Source organism: Pteropus vampyrus, unplaced genomic scaffold (assembly GCF_000151845.1).
Source record: "Pteropus vampyrus isolate Shadow unplaced genomic scaffold, Pvam_2.0 Scaffold42, whole genome shotgun sequence".
Lineage (NCBI taxonomy): Eukaryota > Metazoa > Chordata > Mammalia > Chiroptera > Pteropodidae > Pteropus > Pteropus vampyrus.
Genome location: NW_011888823.1, coordinates 6,390,145 through 6,406,624, shown reverse-complemented (window position 1 = coordinate 6,406,624; position 16,480 = coordinate 6,390,145). Strand labels below are relative to the sequence as shown.

The window sequence follows — 16,480 nt, the reverse complement described above, 5'->3', positions numbered from 1 at the left end:
ATACTATCATTTAATATACACTTTATTTTTTTATTATTGTTTTATTATTATTATTATTTGTGTCTATAGCACCTGGTCTTCCTATGTGGTCTCCCATCCAAGTACTAACCAGGCCAGACCCTGCTTAGCTTCCAAGAACAGACATCGGGCTTGTTCCAAGACCATGGATTATGGTTCCACTGGGACATGAACCCAGGACCTTCTGCATATAAAGATGTACTAACCGCTACACTATGAACCACATCCTCATATACACTTTAGATTATAATTTATGTGAAACAACTGTCTGTTTAGTTAATGGGTATTCTCTGAGTTCCTCTATGGGCCAGGCACTGTTGATATTTGAGATGTTTCAGTGAACAAAGAGGACCTAGGAACTTATATTCTAATAGAGGCAGACAGAAAATAAATAATAATAATGGATATTAGATAAAAGATATAGTATTAATCTGGAAGGGCAATAGAAAACAAATAGAGCCAGAAAAGTTTTGAAAGTACTGTATGTGAAGTTGGTTGCATCTTAAATAGGATGGTCAGAGTAGGCCTTGTTGAGATCAATGATGAATAAAGACAAATAGCCCTGTAAACCAGGTGAAGGGTGCCTCAGCTTGTGGTGCCCTGGACCCAGGGAGTAGCCAAGTAGGAAATGGAATTTTAGAAATGGAGAGAGGTTGTGCAGATCCTGGAGAATTTGAGGTTTTACTTGAATAAAATGGGGAGCCACTGGAAGGTGTTAAGCAGAGGGGTGCTATAAAATTACTCAGTTTTAAAAGGATCACTCTGGCTGCTTAGGGATGGTAGGGTGGAGAGGGGGCAAGTGTGGAGGTAGGGAAGTCAGTTAAGAAACTATTATAGAAATATAAGTGTTGGATGATGACGACTCAGGAAAGAATTATTTATAAGTAGTCCTAAAATATTTTTATCCCCTTTGCTGTTTCAACAATATAAGTCTGCCGTGCTGCTTTTAGTTTTTCTTACTAAAAGAGAAAGACATTTTTTCAGTTCTTTTTCAATAACATGTAAATATTTTTGACTTACAATAGACATGAGTGAACATAAAGCCTAATTTCCCTATATTTATATTTTTCTTTCAGTTTTTTTTTTTTTATTAACTAAGTAATGATAAAGCATCTACTTATTGCAAGACGGAGTCATTGCTGGCTTAATAAGCCCTAATTATGACCATTTGTTTTGTTTTACTGGATAACTAATGGTAGCCTCTATCTAAATTGATGAGGAAACACAAAAGCTCTTTGAAAACACACCAAAAACCCTTATTCTTTTACTATAAAAAAAAAAAACTTCATTCAAATCTTTATTTTTATACTACCAAATTAATGCTCATTGACTGTAAAAAAATTATAACATTTGTACTTCATACTTTAGTATAGTATGTATTAAATTTAATTTCTGGAGTTGGATATACAAACAGAGTTAATGAGGCCATAATATTAATTTTCTCATCTATAAATGTGCAAATTTGCAATATATGATCTCTAAGGTCCTTTATTTAGCTCTAAAATAAAACTATAATTCCAAAAGCTATACCAATAGATCTCATTCCTTATAGTATCAGAGGGCATCTATGTGTAATCAAATAATTTTACACTAAAGTATAAATATAAAATATTTCATCAGCAGTAACTTGCCTTGTATGTGAAGTTGTAAAGGTCTAAATAGTGTAGAAGAGTCAGTCCAATGAGATAAGACTGACGAGATCTCTCTGGAAGAGGCAGGCTGCAGAATTCCTTCATGGCATCTTCCAGTTCGAGATTGGTCATATTAGCATCACAAGAATGCAACCAGAACACACGAGAAATAATCTGCAAGTTGGAAGAAGAAAAGTATTTTAGTTGTGAATCCTCTGAGAGTCATCTGTCCATTTTGAGAGATTTTTCTTATATATTCTTAGACTTCATTTAAAAAATATAACATTATCTTCAAAATAAAATACTTTTTTAATTCAAAGCATTAATTACTATCAATAAAATTAGAGAGAGCCATAGTTCACTGGAAAGCTTAAGAAATAAGATGGGAAAAGAGATCAAAAGGCGTTTACAATGATTCCCAGATTTCTTGCTTGAATGACTGGATAAATGATGGTACCAAGGAAGATAACTGGTTCAGAGTAATTTTGGAGAAAATACTAGTTTAAGACCTATGCTGCATTTAAAATTTAATCTTACTTTATTCAAATTGCATTTCATTTTTATAATTGTTCAAAATTATACTCTCGTAAAATAAACTCTTGGGTCTAGAAATGAAAGGCAAAGAAAAAATTCCCAGAATCATGCAATAATGTGAAGTGACCACCCTGGACAAGTAATGCTTGCATAAAAAGTAAGGTGTGAATATGGGAAGTAAGATGTCATCTCTATTGCCACCGAAATAAAGAGAAAAGTTTAAGAAAAGTAAGATTGTAGAAACTTTTCTCTCTTTCCTTTTGAAGGTAATAAGAATGTATGCTCTCCATTTACAGGTTTTAATTTATTCAAATGAACCTGTTCTTTAGAAGCCAAAAACATGATTGCTGAAATTAAGTTTTAGTATCAAGTGAGCAAAAGGTGAGATCAAAGGGAAAAGGTGAATGACTATTATTTTCTAGGTCAAGAGGAAAAAAATGAAGGCAAAGCAGTCTTGATTTTTGAGGGAACCAATTAACATGACATAAGTAAATATAAATATTGGACAAAGGCAGTCTTAAAGCCTTTAAAAAAAACATTATCCAATATCGGAGAATGGCTGGGCTTTGCTGAGAAATGACACACACTGTCACTTGTAAATTTTGAATGGATGAGGGCTTAAGCTCTGCAGCTCTTTTGGAAAATTTCTATGACACTTCCAGACAAAGGACTTTAAAAAAGGGTAAAAGATAAGACATTCCAAGTGAAAAACCCTATTATCAACCTATAAGGAAAAAATATTATTCATTTTTTCAGACCAAAAATGTTTAATATACCCACAAATTATCCAGAGTTCCCTTGATCATACCTATTGTATATACTATGCCTTGTCTTGGGACTTTTAAAAAGTGAAAAAGGATTAAAAATGAGTATTTTTATTTTAGTTTCAGCAAATTGCACATAGTCTCTCTGTATCCCCACCCTAGTTAGTTTTCTGAAATTTTACTTTAATATCATCATAATAGAATGTGCAAATTGACTTCAGATGATGTGATTGTGATAGCGAATATAAAGAACTAATGACACTTCTTAAGAAAATTACCTGGGGGTAAAGAAAAGGAGAGGATAAAGGAAGCAAGAAGAAGAAGGAAGTCTTGAGGAAAAGGAACAGATGGTGATAATATTCTTTCTTCAGGACTTTTCTTCAATCTTCACTTAAGAATCAGGCCTCTAATTTTATCACTTACGTGGAAAATTCACCAGATTTGCATTCAATTACTCAGCATTTTATTGATAAGGGCTCAATAAATACTAAATGCTTTTCAGACTTATAAAAACTGGATATAAGTACAAAAACATTCCACCCCACCTCAGCTCTGTTATCAGGGATAGGAATGGCCAGCAAATTGTCAATACTCCTATTGGACATTCCTGTCATTCTCCTCAGTTCTTCTTTCAGCTCTTCGACATTTTTAAACATTTCTATTAACTGACCTTCAAGAAAAACAAAACAAAACAAAACAAAACAAAACACCAATGTTAGTTGCAATGTAATTTTTTTTTTAGTTGTACTAACACAGAGAAACCTTCTGGACTAAAGCATATATTCAACATGCATGCTTTATGTCAAGAACAGATGTAGCCCAGTTTTGGAAAACTTGGCATCTTAAAGATGTATTTCTACTTGATTTAGACTTGTTCTTATTATGATATCATTAACCCAGGTAACAGATTGCTCTGTGTTATAAATTTTCCTTAGATGACTAAAACTCAAGGTTCATTCAAAGAAAATACAGTTTCCTCACAGACTCAGATCAAATAATGCACTAACTATACATCTCTTCATTTATTTATAACATCACACAAGTTCAAAATGTTTTTTACCTCAGATCATATAATATTGTCAACATAGGGCAAGGTTTGCTAAATCCACAACATAATGCCACAGGGCATTTTTCTTTAATTTTGCCCAGCACATTACAGTTTATATATGGTTTTTATAATCATTACCTCACTTTTAAATAGAATGTTTAATATCAAACTCTTTAAGGACTGTGATTATAATTATTGCATATCTAGGTCATTTAATGCATAATATTTTGACTTTATTTTGGCAGATGGCGATCTCCATTCTGCAAAATGCCTTTTGATTTCCTCACGAAGTATCCCTCATGCAAATACACTTTATTTTTGGACTTAGTGCCCTTCCAATTTTGTGGCTGCCTGTTGTCCAAAATTCTGAATGCTTTTCTTTTCAGTATTGAGGTATTATGCAAAGAAGAAACGTATTGCGTGATGCCTCATGCTCAGAATACTAATAGAAGGTTCTGAATTGAAATTTCTATAGAGAGCAGTGCATCTTTTATTCTTTTTTATTTTTAAATCTTATTATTCTCATGGAAGTAAATAAAATTTTGTACTAGCTCATGCAACCGACTGTCTAATCTACTTTAATATATCAGAGAAATACAAGGTAAATGGCATAACTAGTTAAATTTTTGAAGATCTTTTTGCTGTGAAATCAAATTTCCCTGCTTTATTTCTGCTAGCTTTCTGTGCTTTTACTTTAGACAAGTAACCATATTTGAAAGCTTTAGGTTTTTGATATGTGAGAGCAAATACAAAGCAAGTTTTGTTGGAAACTTCAAAAAAGCCTTTCTTAAATGGCAGCATGTGAATCACATGCATACTAATAAGACAGCATTTAAAATATGGATGGGGACACACCTGGTTTTCCAGAAGTATCTGCACTGTTATTGACATGCAGCATGGTTTCTATGGCTGGCATTAATCGTGTGATATTTTCCAAATAATTCATTTGCAATGCCTGTTCTAGGAACCTGGAGTGAAACAGAAGAGATGAAATTGTACCAGACATTTTAATAATTTGAGAAGGGATTTCACCAAGGAAGAAGACAATGGAAAAACTTACCGATCCACATTTAAATTAATTTTGACTGGATCCCCAGTAAGCAAATCCCTCAGTTTTTGAGATATAACACTGTCATGGTATAGGATGCTGGTTGCTATTTCGGTGCCAAGCTCTGCTGCTTCGAGGAGTTGCACATGGAATGCACTCTCTTCACACAGGTTCTCGAAGTTCATATTAGAGAGCTGGCACATTTTCTCTACTGAATTGAAAGTTTCAGATTCACAAAGAAGTTCAGTCAAATTTCGAAGCTGAGACACCTTTCCAGAAAGAAGAAAGAGTGGGAAATGGATTGTTACATCATTCTAAATATTTAGTCGATTATAAGCAACCAAAATTGATTTACTCCAAAAATTTTTGCGTAGGTGTTAAGTCAGTTGGAATAAGGCAGCAGTTTTACCACAAAGCTCTATTTTCTGTCATGTGAGTCTATCATTCTCTTAAGAATTTTACAAGTCTATGGCCATGCCACCCTGAACAAACCCAATCCCATCTGATTTTGGAAGCTAAGCAGGGTCAGGCCTGGTTAGTACTTGGATGGGAGACCACGTAAGAACACCAGGTGCTGTAGGTGTAAAAATAATAATAATAATAATAAGGGATTGTAACCTCACAAGGTCCTCGCAATCTGTGAGGTCAACCAAGTTTAAAAGATGTAGTTTTGTTTTATTCCATTTAAATCACAAATTCTTAAATGAATGTTATATTTTAGTTTATATTTTAAATCATGTGTAAGGGCAGATAGCAAAGTACATTTGTTTTGAACTTCAAAAAATTCTTCCTCACACCCCTTAGGATGCCTACTATCAAAACTAAACAAAAACAAAAACAAAAAAACAGAAAATAATAGGTATTGGCAAGGATATAGAAAATTAGAACCCTTGCGCATTGTTGGTAGAATGTAAAGTGATATAGCCACTAAGGAAAACACTATGGTGGTTCCTCAAAAAATTAAAAATGGGATTCCCATAAAATCTAACAATTCCTCTTCTGTGTATATACCCCAAAGTATTGGAAGTTGAATTTTGAACAGATATTTATACTCATGTTTATAGCAGCATTACTCACAATAGCGAAGAGGTGGAAGCAACCCAAAGGTCCATTGACAAATGAATGAATAAATGCAATGTGGTATATACAAACAATGGGATATTATTCAATGTTAAAAAGGAAAGAAATTCTGACACATGCTACAACATGGGTGAGCTTTGAGGACATTATGCTAAGTAAGCCAATCACAAAAAAAATAAATACAGGATGATTCTACTGGTATAAGGACTTAGAGTAGTGAAATTCATAGCGACAGAAAGTAGAATTGTGATTGCCAAGGAATAGAAGAAGAGAAGGATAGGGAGTTGTTGTTAGTGGGTATAGGGTTTCAGTTGTGCAAGATTAAAAGAGTTCTGGAGGTTGGTTGCACAATGATATGGGAGTGTTTAACAAGACTGAACTATGGAGTTAAAAATGGTTAAGGTGGTAAATTTTATGTGTATTTTACCCCAATTAAAAAAATTAATTGACAAGAAAAAGCCTTTTTTAAACTGCAGCCTGAGAATCACACACATTTTAATAAGGCTGCCTTTAAAATACGGACAGAAATACACCTAGATTTTCAGAAGCATATACACTGTTACTGACATTACCTTCTACCCTCTTTCTTATTGAGGGAAACTAGGTGCTTTTGTTCTATGGAAGTGCTTTAAAGGAGCTTAAAATCCCACACCCAATGGAAAAGGAGAAGAATGGAAATTAACTAACTTCTGTCCTGTCACTAATACTCTCTGTGCTTCACTATGCTCTGTGTAATTTGAGGATATATCCTCAAGTCATACTTTCTGGGGGAAAATTATGCCTCTGGGAAAGCCAGTTCAGTTGTGCTTGGAAGCTACCCACAGCTATTTCTTTTAAGAAGTCAAATAATTTTGAGCAGCATTTTAAAAAAGCAAATATATGTGCCATTCGTTGCAGCTCAGTTTCTAATCAGAAGTTGTGTTTTGACAGAAATGAATTATTTTATAATGCAGGCAAATGTTTGGAATATTTCTTTTCACATCAAATGGGAAAGACACACAGATGTGTCTTTGATGAGAGGTTTATAGTTACTGCATGCAGGCAGAAGCAATTAAACACCAATCACCTTAGATAACAAATATTATTGGCCCATTTTCCACTATATTTAATATTATAATTGACTTTTGGCTTTGAGCTATCTAAAAATGGTCTCATATGTGTTAAAATTCTACTTCCTAGTCTTAATGCTATGAGAAATTTTCCATTATGTAATAGATCCAATCATTTTACCAGCTGTAACTACATGTTTGCCACTCTATTACTTCCTTTGATTTTCCAAATACTAGATATGATTAAACTTCTAATGAATGAAGCCAAACCTCTCGTTATACCCTCCAGTGAGGATATAGAAAAGGATAAATACTGGTAGCCCAATATATTTGTTTTCATTGAGCATTTTACTCAGTAGAGACCAAAGTATAGTTTTGAATTGCAAGTTTGGCATATATGTATGAGAAACCAGTAAAAGTTTATATAGGATAATCTCAGCTTGGTCAAATAAAAATTATAGAAGATGAAATGGAAATCTAGCCATGCTGCTAAAGTAGATTTGGTTCGCTGAAATAAAAATTTAATTCAAGGTCTTTAATGTAGACTGCACGGTGGGACACCTCCACCAATAAGCAACTTGATGGTCATTTAGCATTTGTCATTATTTACCACTGTTTTCTAAAAGCAAAACATGCATTAAACTTCTTAAACATTATGGATTATTAATAATCAACATAAGTTTAGAGAATTATAATTCTCTCTTCCAAAGTATGTGTCAAGTCTAGGTTTCAGGTTCGTCAGAGCTTTATATAGAGAGAGTCTCTCTCTCTTTATCACGACCCTGGTCCACATAGTAAAAGTTCAGGCCTAAACTCGAACAATGATCCATAACTAATTCCACATCCAGCTGCAACTGAATTCCTCAGTGCTGTGGTCCCCAAATGCACCTGAATCAGAATTGTAAGTGACATGATGGTATACACTTCAAATGTCATAGGCATAAAAATTATAAAAGAGCAACACTCCTCCCTGGGCTCTTGGTAGGGGAAAGGAGACTATTTAAAAATTTAAAGGTGTTACAATAAAAATATTGTGTTATATGTATTTCTGCCCACTATGGGGAATATCCACTTTATGTATAGTTCCCCAATCAGGAACTTATTCCTCTCACCAAAGAGATTGGAAAGAAAAAGGGATAAGATAAACGATGAAGGGAGGAGAAAACACAAAAGTTCAAGAGTAGAATGTTAGGGCTGGAACAGAGGGGTAGGAACAGAGGAAGTCACCAATAAACAACAGGCATGTGGCATTTTGGAAGGTCTAAACCTTCTTAGAAATACCATGAATAGAGTTTTGGAATGGGTGGGCCCTAACTGACTCTCACAATCAGGATACTAATTACCAGGGATGGCAAAGCAGAGGAGTAAAAGCATTGCTTATTGTAAAACTCCAGAAGTTTGTCTTCACTCTTTCAGTGATATATACTGAACATTTTCTACGTGTCAGACTCTATGCCAGGTGCTGAGGATACAGCAGTAAAGAGACAGACTTAGCGGTGTGCTGTTCCTCATGGAGCCTATAGTCTTAGAATGAAAGGGTCTGTCAATTGTAAATAACAGCCCTGCTTGTTATAAACGATAATAGGTTTTCTACCCATGGGGAAAAAAAATTGTAGTTTATTTCCACCTCTGCAGCTTTTAGAAATTTTTTCACGACATAACCCTCATGGGAACAGTATGTTAAAAATGTGGATGCTATCTTAAATTATTCTTAGGTCTGTTCCCACTCCATTATTGCAAATGATGAAGAATGCATTGCTTCCGTGTCCCTAGTGTGTACTGTATGCTCTGCCCAGTTGCTTCGCCAGTTGAGAACTACAATGAGTAACTGCCCAGGTAACCCGATCACGTCTCCAGGGCTCTGCTTTAACACTCTCATTTGTTCTTACATTCAAAAGTCAGGTCTTAAGCTCCTACTATGTGACAGAGGCTTCAGAGATGCAGAAGGCATAATTTCATCTGAGTTTATACTCTAGCGAAGGAAATCAACTCTATGTATATAACAAATTATAATGCTAAGTAATAAGTTGCAAAAGCCAGGAATCTCACTATCATCAGGGACTCTTTCTTATGCCTCACACCCCACGGGCTGCTATTTCATGTCAACTCAAATTCTTACAATACTCTTGAAACTGCCTCTTCTTTCTATTCTCTGCCATTGACATAGTGCAGGGTCTTGCTTTTTGCTTAGGTTACTGCAAATATCACCTATTTGGCTTTCTTCCAGTTTATCCTCTATGATTCTCCCAGAGAGATCTCTTTCTAAAATGCAAATGTCACCTTCCTCAAATTCACAACTTTAAGATTAGATTCAAATTCTTTGACTAAGCATAAAGAGGCCTTTGGGATCTGGGCCCCGTCCCTACAGCCCCATTCTTGCCTCTCTCATAAGCAGCTTATGCTCCAGCTGGACACATGACTCCAGGTAACCTATATCTGTGCATCATGTTCATACCTTTTCTTATAAATGTAGGTCTCTATGTCTGTAATGTGGGATTGTAAACGAATCTTACACAGGCCTGCAAACTCAGTATAAACATTATCTTCTCCATAAATATTTTTCTCTTTACCTCCATCCCCTGCAATCTGAGTTAGACATTCTACCTCCACACACAGAATCCTGCCCTTCCAACACTTTTCTCACTGTAATTATGGATCTGCTTTTCCATCTCCACTGGATTGATTATAAACATTTTGGGGTTACATATTATATCTTTTAAGAAATAGATTAGTATTATGAGAGCACAGATGATGGATGGAATGAAAGTATGGATAAATAAATGCGCACAAAGTCATTAGCCTGGCTGGGGAAAAGGAAGAAAGATGATACTCTAATATTATAGGAGTGACATTTAAACTCGTCCTTGAAGGATGAGTAGGAATTTTATAGATGAATGCATAATCTCCTTCTCATTTGCACAAACAAATTAAGATAGTGCTAAATTAAGTACATTTGAAATTTTGATTTGTGTAGAAGACTAAGACTGAAAGGTAAGTAATCCAACTAGCATATTTATTTATAATATACATGGACATGTGTTTTGGATGCCTGCTTAATTATGCCATGTTGACTATATAACAAGTCATCTTGCTTGCTCTGAATAAACCAGTTCTAATTTTACTTTATCCCTGGCTACATAACTCAAATTAAACTGCTGTTCTTACTAGAAAAGCTGCTTTCAAAATTTAATAGGGTTATTTAAGAAATGAAATGAATTTCATCATAACCTGCATACTACATGCATGAGCTAAACAAAGAATAAGACAAATAAACATGAACCAATTCAAATTACAGAGCTCTAAATTTTTTGTTTCATTTTTTTCTCTTTCTTTAATATAAATTATTAGTTTCTGCTTCTGATGGCAATAATAAAACTAAGGTTAGTCAACTTCTGAGATTTTTTATACACTGAAATCTAAAACATCAGCTTTTGGAAATAAAATTTTACAGTTTTAAAAATTAAGGTCATCGCCAATTAGAAATAATATTATGAATGCTTTTTCAAATCATGAAGCTTAATGAGCTAACTATATTATTAATCATTCCTTTATGTATATGTATAGTGTAATTAGGCTCTTATGGGTCATTTCATGCAGAGTTATCCACCGATTAAAAATAAAATACCATTACATAAAACCAGAACACTTTTGTCACCCTTTTCTATCATAAATACCAAGTCAAAATAGAACCAGTGTTTATGAAGACACAGGTTTAAAACTTAAACTAAGAGCCATCTTGCCAGAGTACTACAGGAAGTGTTGAAGTTTTTTGTTTTTTTTTTTTTTTTTTTTCCTTTCAAGGCTTACTTTTGATTTCAGCACTTCGGGAAGTGAAGAGAAGTAATCCTCATAGGAACCATTTTGAAGAAAAAAATTTTTAAATCGAATCGTAGACTGCAGGAGTCTTAAATTTTCTGTAAAGGAAGGAAGAAAAGTTACCTTCTGTGAATTGCAAGGTCATTTAGAAAACCCATTTGAAAGATACCTTTATCCTAATTTATTACTACATTTTTTCTTAGATAATAGCCTAGTTCAACCTAAATATAAGAAGAGTGAAATTTTAACCTTTCCTTGAACCATGGAAACTATAGAGTTCATTATTTTTAAAATATTCATAGATATTCTGCTTAGAGACAAAAATGTTTCTAGCAAAGGTGTTAAACAGTTTTGGCTCTTTGCAAACGGGATATGCTTTTATTTATGACTTTTGGATATACTATTAAGTTGAAGCATTTGGGGGAGAATAGTTTGTATAATCACTGTGACACAAACATGCCCTTGCAACCTTAATTAATTCATGCCTGCTAAATGGAGACCATGTTTAATTATTTGTTGTACTATTTGCTTGCCATTAAGTGTGGAAAAATGATTTTGGTGTAAGAAAAGAGAATGCACATCTATAATATGTGAGAAAATATTTTATCTTTAAGAAAAAGAAAAGAAACATCTGATTAAATGCAATCTTCATGGTTGCCCATGTAGGCAGAAAATTGAAAATAAAGTATGTAAGTGTAGGGAGTAAAAATAGTCTGCAACAAAAACTCCTTTGTTTATGTAATTTACATCTGCTTTTCGAAGTCTGTATTCTCATTCTTTATTTTTTGACAACTAAGATTATTAAGGGCATAGAAAATGTCATGTAGGGTTGTATGAACCCCTAATGTCTCTGGACCTTTGGAAAGTTTTCCAGGTGGCAGTTAGGACATTATCCATTATATGGCCATTATACATTAAGGTTTATCCAGGTAGCCAGGTGGTACTAGCAGCAGCAAGAGAAGTAATAATATAATAATATGATTACATATTCCCTTCTTATATCAAACCACCAAACTGAAACTGATACATATGGAAAGTAAGAATTTTAAATTGTCTTTCTTTTTTAAGCAAATATCTTAAAAGACTTATTACTTTAGAAGAGAATTAGAAACCATGAGCAGTGTTTTAACTATTAAGAAGAGTATTACCTTGTGATCCCTTGGCCAAATTGTCAGTGACATTTCTTATACATGCCAAGTAAGGAATATAAGGACTATCTGTTGATATATTTAAGAGGGCATCTTCGAAGTTTTCCAGTATTAGGAGCCTATAGAATTAGAAAAGAATATGTAAATTAAGTCACATAAAAATAAAGCAAAGCCATTTTTGCTGAGATCGTTTGAGTTCCTAGTTGTTTGCATGGGTTGGCTTTAGTCTTGAAACACTGGAGTGGGACATCTTTCATTATCCAGGCCAGCTGCACAATGGCAGCATGATGCTGGGGTCACTGAGTACTTATGTTTTCCATGGGAGTTATAGTTATACTTCATTTAATATCTAATCATAAGTGATATTAAGATCATTTTTCAGCACATTTATGTAAAGGAAAAAAATCACTGGGAAAATTGTGCCTGATAAAATACAGAATTCCCAGTTAAATTTGAATTTCAGGTAAACGATAAATAATTTTTTTGTATAAGTACATCCTGTGAGTCTTGCATATTTTTCTTTTCCCGTCTTTTATTTTCTTTTCCTCTATTTCTGGCAAACTCCCTCTGGGCTTCAGTTTCTTCTGTTATCAAATGAGAGGTAGGTGGATGATCTGCTAGATCCTCTACACCTATAACATTCTCTAAGTAAATTTAAATTTATTTCACTGTGATTAAAAAGAAATAATGACATCCAATTTAACACTGTAAGATTCTTTTTAAAAAACAACCAATTCAGTGTTCCCAAATTAACCACTTCATGGTTTCTTTTTAAATCGACAAGCATATGAGGACATAGCCTAAGATTTTTTGAGGCATACATGTGTGAGTTAAAAAATGCGTGTGTGTTTTGCATGCCCTGTCACATCAACTGTAAGGCCATTTCTCTATTTTCTAACTTCTTCCTTTAATGTCTACTATTGAATTTTATTATTGTAGACATAGAATAAATGTCAATGGCTGATTTGGGGACCATCTACTTTGAATCAAACTGTACAATACACAAATTAACTAGTTTTGTCAGATATTTAACTTAGATTTTCAAATGCTAATAGAAGAGAGTTATCTTGGCCTGACTGTTGAACACATAGGAAAGTGTTTACATTAACATTTAAAAAGTCGCAGGGTGTTTCAGTGTGGGTTAGCTATACTAGGTCCTTGAGGAACTTCAAAAAGAAAGCAAAAATCTACGTCAAGAAGTCTCTAACTTGGCAGTCGGGACAGCTAATTGGTTGGATGGCTGATCCTTATTTAAACACGGTTCATAGCTTCATAATAAAAAAAATAGCTACAATTCCCAAACCATCTTGCTTTTGCTGAGGCATTTCTTTGACCAGAGACTCTCTTCCCAATATTGCCTTTCTCTTGTGTTTGTCTTCCTCTCTGTCATAGTTATTATAGCGTAGAGCCATTTCCATCTTGGGACAGTGTTCGATAGCAAAATATTGGACTAACCTTTCAGATACAGTGGCATGAGAGATTCGCATGATAAAATTTCAAGCATTTTAGGCTAGAAATGTCCTTGAAATATCATCTAAGCCATTCTTAGTTTCATACAGAACATTCTTGAGATTGGATTTAATATACCCCCCCACCCCCAAATTAAGATTCCATATCTATGTGCCACTGTTTTGGCATAAACATCCAATTATTCCTTCGAAGTGTTTAATTTATGTATTTTTTTAATATATATATAATTGTACCTATTGCCAAAGAATGTTTACAATAAAAGGTGAGGTAATGGATGTGTGCATGCATGAGTGTGCACAGATGCACACACACACACACACACACACACAAATAATAAAAAGGATAACCTTAGAACAGAAATAATGAGGAGAGAGAAGGCTATGAGTGGAAATATTTTTGAGCAAATTTCTTTAGAAAATTCTGGACCAAAGATTTTTTTTTATCTTATGCCAAATATTATCACTTTGTGCTAATTTTAAAGTGGAGATGGAAAGGAGTCCAAAGATAAGAAATCTCTTAGTTTTATCAATCTCAACAAGAACCATCTTTAAAGTATTGAATTCTTCCTAATAAACTGTCAGCTAGTTGTCAGCAACTAACTAGCTTGCTGTGGAATTTGCAGGTCTGAAGCACTACCATTATCGACGCTGTAGATGCCCCAAGGCTCTCATAAAGATACCTGCCTTCAGCAATAAGCATCCAGTTATCTCAATTCAAAGGTTTTCTTTTCTTTCTTTCTTTTTAAGTTATTTTTGAAGGCTATGTAGGGAATGTGTTTAAAAGAGCTGGCAACTTGGAAGACCAACTCCAGGCTAGGAGGAAAAGTCCTAAGGCTGCTCCATTGCTCTGGGAGTAGCACCTAATTCAGTTACCTTAGAGCAGAAAAACGGTGAGAGCAGAAAAACGGTGGGAGCAGAAATAGGAGGAGGTTGTTTATAAAAGGATTTTGCCTAGAATTACCCAGAGTTGGAGAACTTCTCATTAAGTAATAGAAAGTTTATAAGCAGCTGCACAGACTCTACTGTAGACAAAGAAATGAATGGCTGAAAATAAGTTCTTCTATTGGTTTTATTTGTACAAATTTCCATTAGCATAAAAATGTATCCTTTGGGACTAAAGTCAAAGAATTTCAATTTATCAGGTCTAAATGACCTTTATATAACAGATTATCTAGTCTCTAAATTTGCCTTGAATTATAGGAGTTTATTTCAATTCACCTCTACAGATGACAGCTTGCATTGCTACTTGCGTTGCCTGTGATAATTACTTCAGTTACTATAGGGAACTCCCTACATTAATGGTCCTTAGAAGCCAAAATCACTACAGTCATTTCCACTGCCTGTTTCTGGGATGACATATTTACATGCTCCAATAAGAGTCCAAATTAAACTACCTATAAACAATTTTGCTACCTGAATACTACTGAAACAAATTTCTACATTACCTCAACTGGTCATAAGAAATACTTTAATTTTTAAAAACCCAAATAAATAGTAATGTGAAAAATTGCAGACTTCTAGATTTTTCATGACGAAAGATCTTAAAAGAGATGGAAATTAGGCCTCCAGTTAGATTTTCCTCATAGACACCAGGTAACCAATCCAGGCAGGACATATTGGATCTAGTTATGCAATTTTAGAATGGAAAAAGAGATGCTAATATGTTTCAACTTCACTACAATTCAACTATGTCCTTTGGTAAGTCAATAGTTGATTTTTCTATTTCATGGTCTTACACACATAAATGTCTATGAATTGTTTTGATTGTTTCAGCCAAGTTACCAATCAATTTAGAAACAAACCAACAAATCAACAGAGAAAGACTTACTGTGCAGCCAGGCTGCTTGGGGAAAGCAACCGTCCATCTTCACGCCACATATGTGTTGTATTATCAGAGCCACCTGAAGTAATAACATTTATATAGGTAAATATTTAACATGCTTGCTTAAAGGATTTATTTTTCTTAGCAGAAATCATTCCAGGTCAAAATTAATAGGGAGAAAATGCAGAAAAACTGCAGAATTTTTCTCCAAAGGATTTCACAAGTGAGGTCTGGAAATATTTAGGATATTTACAGGGAGTAAGTGCCTACTGATCGACATAAACCCATTGGTCAAGTACATGCATTTCTAACAAATTTTTTCTTTGTTCACCAGATCATTACATTATTTTATGCTAAGATCTGTATGCTACATTATTTTATCTTAAGACCTGTATGCATAGATAACTCTCGAATATTATAACGCAGATTGACTACTGTGCAACTTGTTAATCAAATGAAGCCAATTTCAGTCATAGATCACTGCATTTTCTTTGCCTTCAGTCGTATAGAACTTAGGAACATCTGCCATCGCTAATCCATAGTTTTCATCTTTCAAAAAGCAGCCACTGATTTCAATTGAATGCAGCTGTGAATGCAAATTGGCTCATTTTAACAGAACGTTTTTCAGCGGTCTCAAATACTATGAAGGTCTGGAGTGTGGAAGGTCATCACTAAGTTGAGTCTAATGGAAACCATATGTGGAGATCCAATTCAACACTGAGAATTGCCCCTAGAAGTTAAATAGGTTGCTGATTCAGCTTGCCGCTTAACATTGTATCATTAAAGAGTAAATGTGTAACAGCATTCACATGAAAAATCGAACATGAAAATACCTTAAATGGCTACTGCATAAATAAAAACATCATAAATCCAATGCTTTTATTCAACCCCTTTAGGAAACAGTATCACTTATTTCAGTTTTCTCTTCAGACACTACTTATTCTTATAAATAATCCAGTACATTTCAGTGCTGTCATTGTTAACATTGACCTAATCTCTTTCAATGGGAAATTTTATTACCAGCATTAAAGCTCTCCCTTTATCTCTAGTTAC

At 34.1% G+C, this 16,480-nt stretch overlaps 1 protein-coding gene and 1 pseudogene across 1 annotated transcript in view; one reads left to right on the top strand and one right to left on the bottom strand.

The window, feature by feature from the left end:
• The window catches only part of ABCA12 (ATP binding cassette subfamily A member 12), a 165,699-nt gene that overhangs the window by 63,630 nt on the left and 85,589 nt on the right, over positions 1-16,480 (bottom strand). The window contains exons 9-15 of the mRNA XM_011358645.1: positions 15,434-15,506; positions 12,137-12,255; positions 10,980-11,086; positions 5,056-5,312; positions 4,851-4,963; positions 3,493-3,617; positions 1,650-1,823 (exon numbers count right to left, since the gene is read on the bottom strand). Coding sequence (XP_011356947.1) covers positions 1,650-1,823; positions 3,493-3,617; positions 4,851-4,963; positions 5,056-5,312; positions 10,980-11,086; positions 12,137-12,255; positions 15,434-15,506 — 968 coding nt within the window. The remainder of the gene's footprint in view (positions 1-1,649; positions 1,824-3,492; positions 3,618-4,850; positions 4,964-5,055; positions 5,313-10,979; positions 11,087-12,136; positions 12,256-15,433; positions 15,507-16,480) is intronic.
• On the top strand, positions 5,508-5,626 carry LOC111738711 (annotated as a pseudogene).